Source organism: Carcharhinus amblyrhynchos, chromosome 3, assembly GCF_965287045.1.
Source record: "Carcharhinus amblyrhynchos chromosome 3, sCarAmb.v2.hapA, whole genome shotgun sequence".
NCBI lineage: Eukaryota > Metazoa > Chordata > Chondrichthyes > Carcharhiniformes > Carcharhinidae > Carcharhinus > Carcharhinus amblyrhynchos.
Window position 1 is genome coordinate 54715105 of NC_137326.1, and position 15620 is coordinate 54730724.

General features: G+C 46.8%; 1 protein-coding gene across 1 annotated transcript in view; it reads left to right on the plus strand.

Moving 5' to 3' along the window:
- lmcd1 (LIM and cysteine-rich domains 1) overlaps positions 1–15295 on the plus strand; it is a 63253-nt gene extending 47958 nt beyond the window's left edge. Inside the window, exons 5-6 of the mRNA XM_080184068.1 lie at positions 10677–10892; positions 14125–15295. Of these exons, the coding sequence (XP_080040194.1) occupies positions 10677–10892; positions 14125–14286 (378 nt within the window). The 3' untranslated portion in view covers positions 14287–15295. The remainder of the gene's footprint in view (positions 1–10676; positions 10893–14124) is intronic.
- Positions 15296–15620: the final 325 nt, after the last annotated feature.

Consider the following 15620-nt stretch of genomic DNA (forward strand, 5'->3'; position numbering starts at 1 on the left):
TTTTTGTAGCATTCAGTTCGACTATCCCTTTGGACCCCCGCCCCTCTTGAACAAAGAAACAGAAACAGGCAAGGTACGATGGCACAATGGTCAGCACTGCTTCCTCACAGCGTCAGGGACCTAGGCTCGATTCCCAGCTTGGGTTACTGTGCAGAATCTGCACCTTCTCCCTGTATCTGCATGAGTTTCCTCCAGGTGTTCCAGTTTGCTTTCACAGTCCACAAGACATGTTGGTTACGTGCATTGGCCATGCTAAATTCTCCCTCAGTGGACCCCGAACAGGCACGGAGTGTGGTGACTAGGGGATTTTCACACTAGCTTCGTTGCAGTGTTAATGTAAGCCTGCTTGTGACACTAATAAATAAACTTAAAAACTCAGCCTTGTTCCAGCAGTTAATTCCAACTTGATTAATCTGTACCTCAACTCCATTCACCCTCCTCAGTTCCAGAATGCTCTCCCCATCAAAACTTTTCCCTCAACCTGTTGTCTATGCCTCCTCCATTAGGGACCTCAGCTGAGCAGCCTGGAGGTGTGCAGTCATGTCTTGGTTGCATATTGTACAGGGGTCTGGCTCAGAGGGACAGCGTACTCACCGCTCTGCAAAGGGAGTGTCTGCATCAAGGAACAATGAGTTTCTTATTTCAGAGAGAGGGCGTGCTGCTGGTGAAACGTAACCACCTACGGCTACAGAGCCTTTCCTAGATGATGGGGAACAAAAAGGATGTTTGACACATAACTATGTAGTAAAGGGAAAGGTTGCCGCATGCGTCACCCATGCCTTCCAGTGTATTGTCTGGTAAGCAGCTGCCTGGGGTCAATGATCTTGCACCAAACTTTCTTTGCAGTAACCTGATACTATGAGAGAAGCTTTCACTCAGGTCATCGCTGAAGAGTTTTGTGTTCCTTAGTCACAATTCCACTCAACATCAGTGCCAAAATTTGGGGATATGGGAATGACCAAAAGCACCAATAAACATGCAGCGCCTGTGTTACTGGTAACTGTTACAGGCTTGTAAGTAAATTTGCTTACAATGCGGTATTTCCCTCCTGGGACAGTAAGCGTGGCTACCCCGACAGGTTAACTGTGCCAAATGTGCGCTATGCACTGGGAAGTTGAACTTTGTATGTAGAGGGAATAAAGTAGTAATTTGAAACAACCACTTGAAAGCACTCATAATAATGAATACGTTCAAATCTGAGAATGTCCAGCTGCAGAACAGGGGCTGACTAATCTCAAGCGTTTTGTGATAAAACCACAGAATGTGAACTCTGACCCTTGCCCTCATCTGTACCACTAATTACAAAAGTAGGATTACCAATGTCTGAACTGAGTTAACTAACGATAAGATTAATTAGCGGGAGCGACAGTGAACTGACTTTTAAAACATGCAGTAATTTCAAAGACCAAGCTGCAACTATATAAATCTCCAAGGAAAGAATGACATATTCTTGCATTGCTAACATCCCCTCATGAAATCAAGTGTGAAGGTCACCAAGAAGTGTTTAGAACATCAAATTTTCAGTTAACTTAATGCCATTTTCTGTCTTTGCATTCACATGTCGGTGAAATAATCGTGCGCATCTTTCTAAGTTTTGCCATTCTGCTGGGGTCAGCAATAGACAGGTAATCCACGCATCATCTTATCTTGCTGGATGGGGGAAAGTCACTCACCAGGGCATCTCAGTAAAAGACAGACTAGCTGCAGGAGTTGCAAGCTAACATATTGAAACCTCAATTTGGAACTCAGACGTATTATTTGCAACTGACTCCTCGACCTTCCTTTAATGTTTGGAGGCTTTCCTGCTCCGCGGGCAGTTTCCTCTTCGATTCTAATCTGATTAGTGGTCTCCTTGTGTTGAAAATTGCGACCATGTGTGAAAATGAGGACCATAATAAGCAGAGTTCCCAGATGCTGCAATCTTGATTAAAACTGCTTACGTGAACTGGGTTCAAATTACGAGCTGGATGATGTATCCCAGATCCCCACACATTTACAGTGGCTGCACAGTGACTAGCAGGAGGTGATGGCTTTTTGTGACACTTGTCACAGCAGCAGTGGAAAGTGATAAAAGGCAGGAACTCATTGTTTTGGAGGCCTGATTCATATAAACAGAAATCAGGGTATTTGTCAAGGGAATAAACAGAGTGTAAATTGCTTCAATGTACAATCCTTGGTCACTGGCTAGCAGATCCCATCAAACATAAAAGGCTGATTACATTGGCCAATCTGCAATTGTTTCCTTTTTAGAACTGTAGAGTCCTTAACAGTGCAGAACGAGGCCATTTGGCCCATTGAGTCTGTACCGACTTTCCGGAAGAGCATCCCATCTCAGCCCATCCACCCGTGACCACCTCCACTCCCCTATCCCCATCCTCATAACCCCTCACGTTTTACCATGGCTAATCCACCTGAAGTACACACCTTGGGACATGAAGGGGCAATTTTCCACGGCCAGTCCACCTAACCTGCACCTTTAGGCTGTGGGAGGAAACTGGAGTACCTGAAGGAAACCCACACAGACAAGGGGAGGAGAAAGTCACCCAAGGCTGGGATCAAATCTGGGAGCCTGGTGCTGTGTGGCAGCTGTGCTAACCATTGTGCCACCACGCCCCCCTATTTTTAGAAAAGTTTTGGGATTTTATGTTGTGCTATTTGTTGCCTTTGCCATAATGATGTGACATTTCCACACGAAGGGGTACATGCGCACTCTCTAAACTCAAATCTGTTATTTCAGCGGACTCAAGCCTCACTCTGACACTTGAGAAGATATAATCTGAAGTATTGAGTACTGTAATTGAGGGAGCACTGCATTGCCAGAGGCACCATTCTCTGTTGAGCTATCAAACCAATGCTCCAAGGTTCAACTGGATGTTAGAGGTTCCATGCTGCTATTTGACAAAGTATAGTGCTCCCTCGGTGAGTTAGGCAGCATTCCTCTCTTGGATATCACCATCAAAAGTAGATTAACTGGTCATTTATCATGTTGCAGTTTATGGGATCCTGCTCTGTACAAAATGATTGGCCTTTGGAACAATTTACTGAGCTTTACAGTAATTCATCTTATGTTAACTGCTTCAACAGGGATGTTAATGCTGTAAGTATTTTCTGGGCACTGTATCAAGTGACATTATGTGGAAAGCATTCCAAAATGTCGATATTTTCAGGGTTCCAGCAACGAATGTGGATTAAGATTGAGACCATACATTCATTTTCTCTGCTACTTCCCTCCTTTCCCCAAGTTGACTAGGCTGAGATTCTGCCAGGGCTCTCCCATTAATCTAGTCCTGAACTCAAATCATTTTCTGGGCTCTTTCCTGTCTCCCTTCATGCCCTTACCAAGCTCATCTTGTAAATGAAATCCCAACTCCTGCTATATTGGCCATATTCTCGCACAATGGTTGACCATTCAATTTCCCTTCGACTCCCATGTTAGTTGATACGGCTAAAAGTTTATCACTCCTCATGTTCTGTCTCTTTCTCCTTCAAACTTGCTATCATCACCCTTCTCAAAAACCAATGCTAGACCCCTCCATCCTTGTAAATTACTGCCCCTGTTTCATGTTCAAAGTTCTTGAACATCACCTCCCAAATCCAAGTCCAACTTTCCCAGAACTCAGTATTTGAATTCTTCCACCAGTTCACCACTCCTACTAGAGTACTGCAATAGCTATTATCAAAGTCACAAAGGACTTTCTGTATGACTGGAACAATGGTAAGATGTCCTTACTCATCCATTCTGACCTATTGCAGCCTTTACCTCACTATCGTCCTCGAAAAGCCTCTGCACCTGTGAGTGACTGCACTTAGCTCTTTCTGTTCTTATCAGTCCAGTGTTAAGAGTTTCTTTTTGACCAAGTGTTCAGTCGTCTGTCCCAATATCTCTCCACGTGGCTTGGTGTCAAATTTTGCTTAATAGCTGTTCTGTGACCCTCGACATGTTTCAGTGTGTTAGAGATGCTTTATAAGCACAAAGGCTGGAATTTTCTGGTTGTTCGTGCCGGTGGGATCTTTCTGTCCTGCCATTGGCACACCCTGCTACAGATTTCCCGATGGCAAGGGGTGCATTATGCAGGAAACTCCAGTAACAATGGCTGGACTAGAAGATCCACCTCTGTCGCAACAGGTTGCATGGAAAATCCTGAAGAAGGTGTAATTCTAATTGTCCAACTATGTCTTGACTGTCAATCATCAGTGGCACTTTCTCCCTCTGTGACTTCTAGAATCTTACTTTACGCACTCTCCCTTCATTCCTACCATGTTGAAATTCAGAATCTTAGTGCAGTCCTCTCCTCCTGGTCGTCAAAACCATACCACTTACCTTTGCATTTTCCTTTCTCCATCAAAATTATGTATAAGCCAATATGATTGTTGTGTGACACTTTTAATTCATCATCTCAAATTGCTTTTACTAATATGGCAGACCTACTTCTACTTTGTGTCACTCATCTTGAGGAGTTCTCTCCAGATGCAGCCCAATACTGCAAGGACTAAATCTATCATCTAGTTTAGTTGCTGGGTACTTCCCTGGGTTCACTTCACTGCCATCACATACTCTCCAGATGCCCTCCTAATATCCTACATTGGAATACAAATTATTTTACAATAAATTTCTGAGGCTTGAGTCTTCCTTCTGAATTTTTAGGTTTCCCTGAAAGGTGAAAGGATAAGACTGGTGTCATACCCACACATATAAAGTGTACATGATATATACACCAACATCCTTTGATGGTTGCTGTGGTGTGACTTCAAAAGCCAATGCAAATGTTATTCCAGTAAAAGCAAGGCCCACGCTCAACAATGTTTTTCAAGATCTTGTTGGTCAGCATTTTAATGGACTGCAAACCATAAACTTGTCCTGTGCACCTTAATTACAGTGCCTGACTTTGGTTGTCATGGGGAATCAAGGGAGGGTGTGGGCAATAGAGAGGGAGTAGAATGGGTTTTGTTTAAAGAGCTGGCATGGGCTGAATGATCCTCTCCTGTGCCCAAATCCTCTGTGGTTCCATATCTAATCATGTTATTTTACTACTTCCTTCTGCTTTATATCTGTTGAGATTTGTGTGAGGGTGATACAAGGACACCCAAGCACATGTCCTTGCTCTGATGTTGTTTGGCACGATTGCTACTGGAGAGCATTAAGATGGCCGATGATGTTGGAAGTACCATGGTTGGAAATTTGCTTAAAGTCCTATGCACACTGTCACTGTAACTACATGAGTAGTGTGATGAGAATCCTGTATTGGCACCACATAGTGTGCTGCTGGTTTCTATGAAGTACCCAAGAAGGCTGATATGATTATGACCGGTATTTACTGCTGCCTCTGAGGCCATTCCCAAAGGTCCACAAAACGTTAGGCCGCAGGCACTGTTAAGGCAGGTAAGATTGGCTCCTTTTGGTCACCATGCCCTGTCAAGCAGCTGCAGTATTATGTAGCTGCTGGTGAATGAAATGCTGACACTATGATTTTCATCTGAAGGACTTCTCGCTGAAACCTTCTGGTTTTGAATGTTGTGCCAGTACTTTTAGGAAGAGGTAAATATCATTGGCTCATCTTAAGGAGCGTTTGATGTTTCTGTCTCCCTGATCTCGTTCAGTAGGTGCCAATTTCTGACAAGAATGTTTTTTTTAATATAAAAGCTTACAACCTGTGCAAGCGAGGGCAGATGGGAAATTGAAATGAGCTGCCTCGATTGATTAATGAGCTTAATAATGCCAAAAGCATTTTGCAGACGAGGGAGGGGGTGGGGGAGGCTGTGGGGAAAATGCATTTACAAGACTTGAGTCAAAGATTGTTGCCATTCCCTGACAGCTTTATTGCTACTTGAAAGCATTAACACAGCTCTGAGCATATATTAGACACTGAGGAGGCATTGAACACATCCATCTACTGATAGCATTGGATAGTATTAAGGGAGATGTAGATAAATGATATGGAATAAAGGTGAGGAAAAACACCTCGGAAGTAATATTTACATATTTACGGTGGCACAGTGGTTCACATGTCTGCCTCACAGCGCCAGGGATTCGATTCCTGATTTGACTGACTGTACAGAGTCTGCACATGCACCCGTGTCTGCGTGGGTTTCCTCTGGGTGCTCCGGTTTCCCCCAAAAGATATGCCAGTTAAGTGCAATGGCCATGTTAAATTCTCCCTCAGTGTACCCAAACGGCACCAGAGTATGGAGACTAGGGGATCTTCACAGTAACTTCATTGCAGTGTTAATGTAAGCCTACTTGTGACACTAAGAAATCAACTTTAACAACTTTAATCTAGATAGGGACAGCTTTCTCATGGCCACGGTGTATTCATTGCAAGTTATTTACATAATATTTGGAGTGGAGTCAAGCTATTGAAGAGATTGTGTGATTTTGTTTCTTCTCAGCTCCTGCCCTCTTCCCCTAGTCACAATCCCTCAATCCAAAGATTTTTACTTCTGTGTTGGAGCAGTTGTCCATCAACATAATAGCACAAAGTGAAAATGTAACCAATTAGAAGGCTGGTTGCTGCCATCTTTGGTCTTTTCCTTCGTTTCAATGGATCAGTGAACCTGTCTGAGGTGCAGTGAGTGTTGACAGCCTTTTGGCACGATTAAGAGCCGGAACTTTCCCTGTGTTCTGGCCAATATTTCTCCTGCATCGAGGATAACAAGAAAAAAGCTAAACTGCTCATTCAATTCACTACTGATTAGTCCCCTCTTTTTCTTCTCCCTCCTGTTTCCTCTCCCTTTCTATCTTGGATCAGTGGTCAATTTGCATTCCAGCAACAAACAGCAGGGAAGCCTACAGGCACCTGAAAGTCAAAATAATTCACAAAGTAAAGTTTTAGACACAGAAATGTATCCAATTTCAATTGATGACGACGTGGCAGAAGGAAATCCTGGATTTTTTTTTAGTTCCTGAATAAATATCTAGTTATGTGTAGTTGAACATAAGGCAAAATATACTAAAGAGGTACAGGCTCTTAAGAAAAAAGTGTTTGCAGGCTTTGTTTTATCAGTGTAGTTTTATCTGCCAGGATTGTGACAAACCAGGCACCATTTTTACTTTGGGGGAACGTGACCTGTAATTGGCCTGAGTTTCACTCCTTCAGTTTGTAAGTCAATGGAATAAAGTCTTACCTCATTTATTCAGGAATGTTTTTATCTTGAAATGTCCAAACACCAAGTCTGTCATTTATTGGAATTGGGCTCAATTTGGTCACTCAGGGCAGGGTAGACATCTTATCAATGATACATTTTGACCTTTCACAGCCAACAGGGAGGCTTTACATTTGGTAAGGTGTCCAGCTACTTCTGTGGGTGCTGTGGAATTCACTGCAATATAAACAAAGCGGATTTCACAACCTGGATATGCAGGACTCAAGCACATCAGAACCAGGAGCAGGAATAGGCTATCTGGCCCCTCGAGCCTTTCCTGCCATTCAGTAAGATTATGGCTGTTTTTTTTGGTCTTGACTCCACTAACCCGCCTGCTCACCATAACCATTATTTCCTTTACTGTACCAAAATCTTTCTATCTCTGCCTTAAAGACATTCAATGAGGTAGCTGCAACTGCTTCACTGGGCAGGGAATTTTATAGATTCATAACCCTTTGGGTGAAGAAGTTCCTCCTCAACTCAGCCCTAAATCTGCTCCCCCTTATTTTGAGTATATGCCCCCTTTGGTTTCCCCGCCAGCGGAAACAACCTCCCTGCTTCTATCTCATCTATTCTTTTCATAATGTTATATGTTTCTAAAAGATACCCCCTCATTCTTCTAAATTCCAATGAGTAAAGTCTTAGCCTACTCAGTCTCTCTACGAGGCAAAATCACAATGGAATATATTTAATAGAGGGCCCCTAGTATTGTGAGCTGTGCCCAAGTATTCGCTATTCTTTAGGTTTGAATTGACCAATGTGTCTGAAGTTAGTCTTTAATTCGCAACTAATCATTCTGTGCATTGGTGTAATGTCCTAACTTTGTCAAGAGAAATGGGGGTGATCATACCGCCCGTTCATGCCATATTCCTGCTGCAGTGAGGTCGGAGAATTTGGTGGCCAGCTAAATCTCCATTCACTGCAGCGGGATGGGAAAATCTAGCTGAGGTGAACAGTGGTAGATTCTGGCCATGGTTTGCCCCCACATCGGTGGGGGGGTGGTGGGGGCGATTTCCCCCAAAAGTGCTGAATTGGCGACAAAACTGGTCCAAATCATGACTTCTTTTCAGTGCAATGTCAGACTCAAATCTCCTCACTCTGTGCAATGCAGAGGTCACAATTGTGACTATCGTTTAAAAACCTGGGGTTAGGGGAGGGGGTGGCGGTAGGGCCAATTCACGCCAGAGGCAGCTGAACTCTGCGCATGTGCAGTGGTCCTGATCTGTCAGTCTCCTCTTTTGCTGGCCACTGTGGGACCCCCCGCAATGCTGCTGCTCCTCCAGCACCCCCCTCGGCCTGATTGAAGCCCCGTGACAATTCCTGGGCCAGCCCCGACCCTTCCCACCCGTCACCCAACTGTCCCGGAGCACCCTGATGTCCAGGCCCCGCCACAACCATCAGACCGCCCCCAACCCCACCCCAGATAGATCTCCCGAAGGGAGTTGGACCTGCCCCAGGAGACCAGCCCCGCCCGGCAGCCCGCCCCGATGGCTGGCCCCTCTCCAGCTCCGTGCGATCCTATCTGCCGTGTGGCAGCGTGACCCCCCCATCCCCACCAATCGCCCCCTATGCCCTACCCACAATAGGCCTCCGATGGGCACTGCCAAGGTGCCCCCTGGACATGGGCACTCTTCCTTTTGGGCAGTGCTAGGGGGCACCACGTCCCATCACCCAAACTCCTGCAGGGCCCCAATTGCCTCCCTTCACTCCAGCAGGGTCTCCACTCATTCCCCGAATGTGGGGAGCTACTTTAAATCCCGCTGGAATGAAATATTTCTGGTGGGGTGGGAGATGCTATTGCGCCCGTGACGGGCCTGATAATCACATTTAAAATAGACTTAAAATACATTTTAAAAAGATTTAAGTCACTTATCTGTCTTTCCACTGGTTGCCAGCGTGGTCTCGATCCTGGCTCCCGGAGACACGTATGCATTGGGAACATATGCGCGAATCCCATGAGATGGTTGGCATGCGCATCTCCTGACCAGGACCCACCAGATAATTTGCAGCTCGCGATGGGAGAATCGCCTCCATAGTTTCAAATGAACACACTGCAGGTTTTATTGAAAGGTGTCCTGTGCCCTGCACAGATACAAAACTGAAAGTAAAACAGCAGCCTGAGGCAACAGCCTAAAGTTTATCTATTGGTGTCACAAATAGGCTTATATTAACACTACAATGAAATTACTGTGAAAATCATTTTGTTGCCACAATCCCAGATCTGTTGGGGTACACTGAGGGAGAATTTAGCATGGCCAATGCACCTAACCAGCACACCTTTCAGACTGTGGGAGAAAACTGGAGCTCCCAGAGGAAACCCATGCAGATACGAGGAGAACATGTACACTCCGCACAGACAGTGACCCAAGCCAGGAATTGAACCCGGCTCCCTGGCAGGGTGAGGCAGCACTGTTAAGAACATAAGAACATAAGAACATAAGAAATAGGAGCAGGAGTAGGCCATCTGGCCCTTCGAGCCTGCCCCGCCATTCAATAAGATCATGGCTGATCTGTCGTGGCTCAGTTCCACTTTCCCGCCCTCTCCCCATAACCCTTAATCCCCTCTCTTATCAAAAACCCATCAACCCGCTTCTTAAAAATATTTAGCGAGGCAGCCTCCACCACTTCAACGGGCAGAGAATTCCAGAGATTCACCACCCTTTGAGTGAAGAAGTTCCTCCTCAACTCCGTTCTGAACCGCCCCCCCTTTATCTTGAGGCTGTGCCCCCTAGTCCTACTGTCTTTTTTGAGCGGGAAGAGTCTTTCCACCTCTATCCTATCCATCCCATTCATCATCTTATACGTCTCAATGAGATCTCCCCTCATTCTTCTAAACTCTAACGAGTACAAGCCTAGTTTATTCAGCCTCTCCTCATAGCTCAACCCCCTCAACTCCGGTATCAGCCTAGTAAACCTCCTCTGCACTCCCTCCAAGGCCAAAATATCCTTGCGCAGGTGCGGCGCCCAAAACTGCACACAGTACTCCAGCTGCGGCCTCACCAATGCCCTATACAGCTGCAGCAAGACCTCCCTACTTTTATATTCAATCCCCTTCGCTGTTAACCACTGTGCCACCATGCTGCCCCAATAGCATCACCATGAAATCATGTGATCAGCTCTCAAAGTAACCTGCGTTCCTCTAATATATGTAACAACTAGGGCATTGTGACCTCTGGACTGTTGCTTTGGAGGGCTGGGGTCCTCCTTGATTAGTCTTAGGGAGAATAGTGCTTTGGATGAAAGCTGAATGGTGTATAGTTGTCAGCTGTGGCGCAGTCTTTGGAATGCAGTTCACTGGTGAACAGTTCCTGATGCACACCCCAGCATTGCCTGAAGCTGTAAGAAGCTACATGTGATTCCATTTTCTACATTGATTTTGAGCCTTATTAATCTACGGGCATAATTTCAGTAGGTGTGGGGAGAGACGGGGAAATGGCACAGCAGGTTGTGAAAGTCTCTAGTGTTGATAGCAACGTTAATCGAGCTATTTTCTGCTGTCACGATTCATGATCTGGGTTTCTCTCCTTTTGTTTCAGCATTGTGAGCTTTGCAAGCAAGCAGTCAGCACTGAGAGCCCTGTGGTATATGCAGAGCGAGCTGGGTATGAGCGGCTCTGGCACCCAGCGTGCTTTTTGTGCGCCAGGTGCCGAGAGCCCCTGGTGGATCTCATCTACTTCTGGAAGAGCGGGAAGCTCCTGTGTGGCCGCCATTACTGTGAGAGTGAAAAGTCCCGCTGTGTTGCCTGCGATGAGGTGGGTTTTGAGAGTGTCGTAGAAAATAGGAGCAGGGGGAGGCCATTTGGCCCTTTCAGTCTGCTCTGCCATCCACTATAATCATGGCTGATCAGCCAACTTAACAGCCTGATCCCGTCTTTCCTCCATATCCTTTGATCCCCTTCACGCCAAGAGCTATATCTATCTCTTTCGTGAAGACAGGGCGGGATTTTATGGCCTCACTTGAGCGAAAATCCCACCGGAGGTCAGCGGACATTTCCATTGTGGGGCCCCGCTCCGTGGCAGGCTGCGTGATAGAATCCTGGCGATTAATGTTTTGACCTCGACTGCTTTTTATGTTCACGAATTCCACAGGCTTACCACTCTCCGGGTGAAGGCATTTCTCCTCACCTCAGTATCTTGCAAGCCCATGGCGTGTTGCAAAATTAATAAATGAATTCACGTCGCTGTCCTCTTCTACCATCCCTCCGCACCGCAACCTCCCCAGCACCCCCCGCACACACCCCCCCCTCCACCCCTGAGAAAAGGTTGGGTCACATAACATGTTCTTTCATTTGGCTTCAAACTAAACTGCACGGGTTGACCGGTGTCCCTGCTATAGGAACCATTTTGGAAAGGTCCAAATGGAGTAGGATCTTCATTCCACTCTTGCTGAGTGTTCGGCATTGGTCACTGGTGGGATCTTCCAGTCCCACTGAGATCGATGCTGCTTTGTGTGGGTCGCCTGCCCTGCTGCCGGGGAACCCACAGCAGGGGTCCACCTTTGGTGGACCGGAAGATCTCGCTGCCGGGAAGGGCCAGAAAATCCCACCCGTGGTAACAGTCTGGGATCTGGCATAGTGGTTAGCATTGTTGCCTCACAGCGCCAGGGACCCGAGTTCGATTCCCAGCTTGGGTGACTCTGTGTGTGGAGTTTGCACATTCTCCCCATGTCTGTGCGGATTTCCTCTGGGTGCTCTGGTTTCCTCCCACAGTCCAAAGGTGTGCAGGTTAGGTGGACTGGCCATGCTACGTTGCCCCTTAGCGTCCCAAGATGCAGAGGTTACAGGGATTAGCCATGGGAAACCTGGGGTTATGGGAATAGAGCGCAGGGTAGGAGCTGGGAAGAATGATTTCTTGGAGAATCAGTGCAGATTCACTGGGCCTGATTTTTACCATTGCGTTGCACCCATTTTCAGGCATGAATACTTGGTAGAGTCAGGCATGAAACAAGTAGTGCGATCTGTGCCCACCTCCATGCCGGTTCCCCCTTTACCAAGGTGTGAAAATGACCACGATCGGGGGGGTCCGCTGCCAATCTGCCTGTGATCAGTGCGGGGGAAGGGGGAGAGGTCCATGATCGGTCTGGGTGGTGGAGAGAGTGGGTGGATAAGGGGGTCAGTGTTGTTGAGGGAGTGGGCCAATGTCTATGGAGGGGGTCAGGGGGAGGCATTATCCAGCCCAGATGGGATGTGGCAGGGGAGCAGCATTCTATCATTTTTTTTTCTACGCACGCGCAATTGGAGGCTCCGATCAGAACTGCAGGGTTATGGGAATAGGCATTGGGAGTTGGCAGGGGAGTGGGGGGGAGGAAGGCTTCCTGCTGTGAGTTAACCCCAGCCTTTGCTGTGATAAACCCAGCCCACATGCTCGTGCAGCGCGATTCGGAATCGCTGATACTTTTTCAGGCAGATTATGCATGGAGGCATCTCGGAACAGGTCTAAGAGTCAGATCTGAAACACTCCCAGCCCGGCACTTAGAATCAAAATGGTGAAATAGGGCCCAGTGGGCCGAATGGCCTCTTTCTGCACTGTAAGTATTCAGTGGTTCTCTGGTTCTTGAAGGATGTGCACTGAAGTACTGTTTGGGTTGAATCTTGGGATGAGTATTAATAGGCCTCCTAAAGCCAGGAACTCAGCAAACAAGATGGGAAATATGAACTGTCAGAGATTTCACGAGGTGTTGGGGGTCTCATCAGCCGGCTGGAGAGCCAACAAGAGACCCACGTTGCTTCTTCCAGGAAGGTCAGCAAGTATGAAGTGGCCCTCAGTCACTTAAGTAGTCAGCGGCGGGTTTTCCCCAGGAGGACTCCAAGGGCAGAAATCCCACCTACCAGGAGCTGTTGGCCAATCAGAGGCCAGCAACTCTTTGGGACCGCACCATCAATGGGGAGGGAGTGGCTGCTGCCAAAATACCAAAGGCCCAAGATCGCAGAGTGACTGGTAAGTAATGGAGGGAACACTGATGGATAAAAGGTGACTTGGGAAGTGGGGAGTGGAGGGGATGGGTAGTCGGCAGCAAAGGCTGAGGCTAACTCACAGCTGCTCCCCCCACCCACCCCTCCCCACCAATTCCCAATGCTGGCTCCCTCAAGCGGGTACTCAGCTTCTTTGAAGGAAGGCCCTCTGGAGACTTCAAGCTTGGTGACAGGTGACACCTACCTTTGGCCTAATACTAGCAACAGAGAATGGTCATAATTGCTGGCTTAACGGCCTCAATTGATAGCGGGATGGGAAACCCACTGGCTTTCCCATCTTTCTGTCCCAGAGGAGTATAAACTCCCCGCTCTGTGAGCAGAGGCTGCAACCAAGGTTAAAGATATCTTGCACCCCAGTGGGATGAATCTGTGCAGAATGGGAGGTCGTAGCTATGGTTGTGGGTGCAGTTTTGATTTTCTGCACTTTTAGGTGGTTGCGGAGAATCATTAGAATCCTTACAGTACAGAAGGAGGCCATTTGGCCCATCAAGCTTGCACCGACAAAATTCAACCTAGCCTTATTCCCTTAACCCCATGTATTTACCCTGCGTGTCCACCTGACAGTAAAGGGTAATCTAGCATGGCCAATCAGCCTAACCAGCGCATCTTTGAAATGTGGGAGGACAGCTAGAGGAAACCCACGCAGACACCGGGATAATGTGCAAACTGGACACCAAGTGACCAAAGCCGGGAATCGAGCCCAGCTCCCTGGCACTTTGAGACAGTAGTACTAACCACGGTGCCAATGTGCCAGAGAGAGGTGCTACACTGAGTCGGCATTATTTACGTCTAGGAGTCAGAAAATCATGAACTCAAGCCCACTCCTTGGATTTGGGCTTGTAATCCAGCACATCAGCAGAGTGCTGTTGGAGTGTTTTATGGTTGAATATACTGCATCTGGGTGATAGCTTAGATTTGCACTCCAGTCTCTGGAGTGGGACTGACGGGGAAATGGATGAGAGCTGCTTTGGGGAAATAAAGCCTGTGTTGATTGTGATTTATTTTCATTGCAGTTAATTTTCTCAAAAGACTACGTAGACAGCAAGGGACTGACATGGCACAAGAAGCACTTCTGTTGCCTGGAGTGTGAGCAGTCGCTGCTGGGGAAATCCTTTGAGCTGGAACAGGCTAAGCTGCTGTGCACATCCTGTTACAAAAGCACCAAGAAAATGTGAAGGCTTTTCACTGGAACAAGATCGTGTTGTGCTTTTCATACGCAGTACACATTAAAAGCTAAGACAGTTTAGTCAGCTAGAGCATAGGGATGCAAATCTAACTATGATACAGGAACCAATTTCTATGAGTGAAGTAGTTCCACAGAGTGGGCATTCTTGAAAAACTCTACAAGATTGATCTGTAAGACCGCGGTGATGCTAATGTTATCATTTTGCAATGCCCCTCTGTGTGAAACATTTTACAATCATTAGAACTGGCCCATGTTTTGTATAAAGTATCTCAGTTTCTTCTTAAAACACCACCCAGCTCAACTGCTCTATAAGAAATACTTCTGTATAAATAGGCATAGATATAGGCTTACACGTGTAGCGATGACAAAATCCAGCTGTAGATCACTGCTGGGTGGATGACAGAAAACAGCCGGTGAAAACCCTTTTCCAACGGGAAAGCAGTACGTAAACGTGAAGTGCTGGGCCCCAATTTATACTCTGAGATGTCTTGATAAGTTAAATAACCCCAGAGCATCTAACTGTAAAATGTAACTCCGGACGTTGGAACCCGTCAACCTAAGGGGTGAGATTCTCCGGCCTCTCCTCAGCGTCGCTGTTTGCTGATGATGGGATCCTCTAGTCCTGCCTCTGTCAATGGAAATTCCCACAGAAACCACCCCCTGCCGCTGGGAAATCAGCAGCAGAGGGTGCACCTCCGGTAGTACCAGAGAATCCCACTGGCTTGAACAGCCGAAAAATTCCGGCCCAGGAGATTTCATACAGGGTGGAGGGGAAAAAAAGACTTCCTACAGTCCCTCAATCCCATATTCTAGAGAGGTTCATCTTCTCTTACGTGTAAAATAATAAAGCAGCCTGAGGACATGGTACCCCTGGGTCAAAGTCCTGGAACTCCCCCCGCTAACTGCACGGTAGCTGTACCTACACCACAGGGACTGCAGCGGTTCGAGAAGGCAGCTCATTGTCACCTTCCTGAGGGCAAATTGGGGTGGGCAATAAATGGTGGCCTGGTCAGTGACATCCTCATCCCATAAATGAATTTTAAAAAATGAAATAGGCTGGTGGAAAAATGACTCTGGAATGCACTGGACTAGTATTCCTGTTGGGGGGGGCGGTGGGGGGGTTTGTGGCCAAAGTTAAACTGCTGTTAGGATTGAATTCTTGGAGCTCTGTACTACTGTGTAAAGGTAAAATTATTTTTGATTGTTACCAACAGAGTATCTGTACTTGGGAATAAAAGACATTCAGGTCATTGTAGTTTGCAGTTTCAATTAACCAACCATTCTCCTGTCAAAAGATAACCCGAGAATTTCCAAGGAGATCTA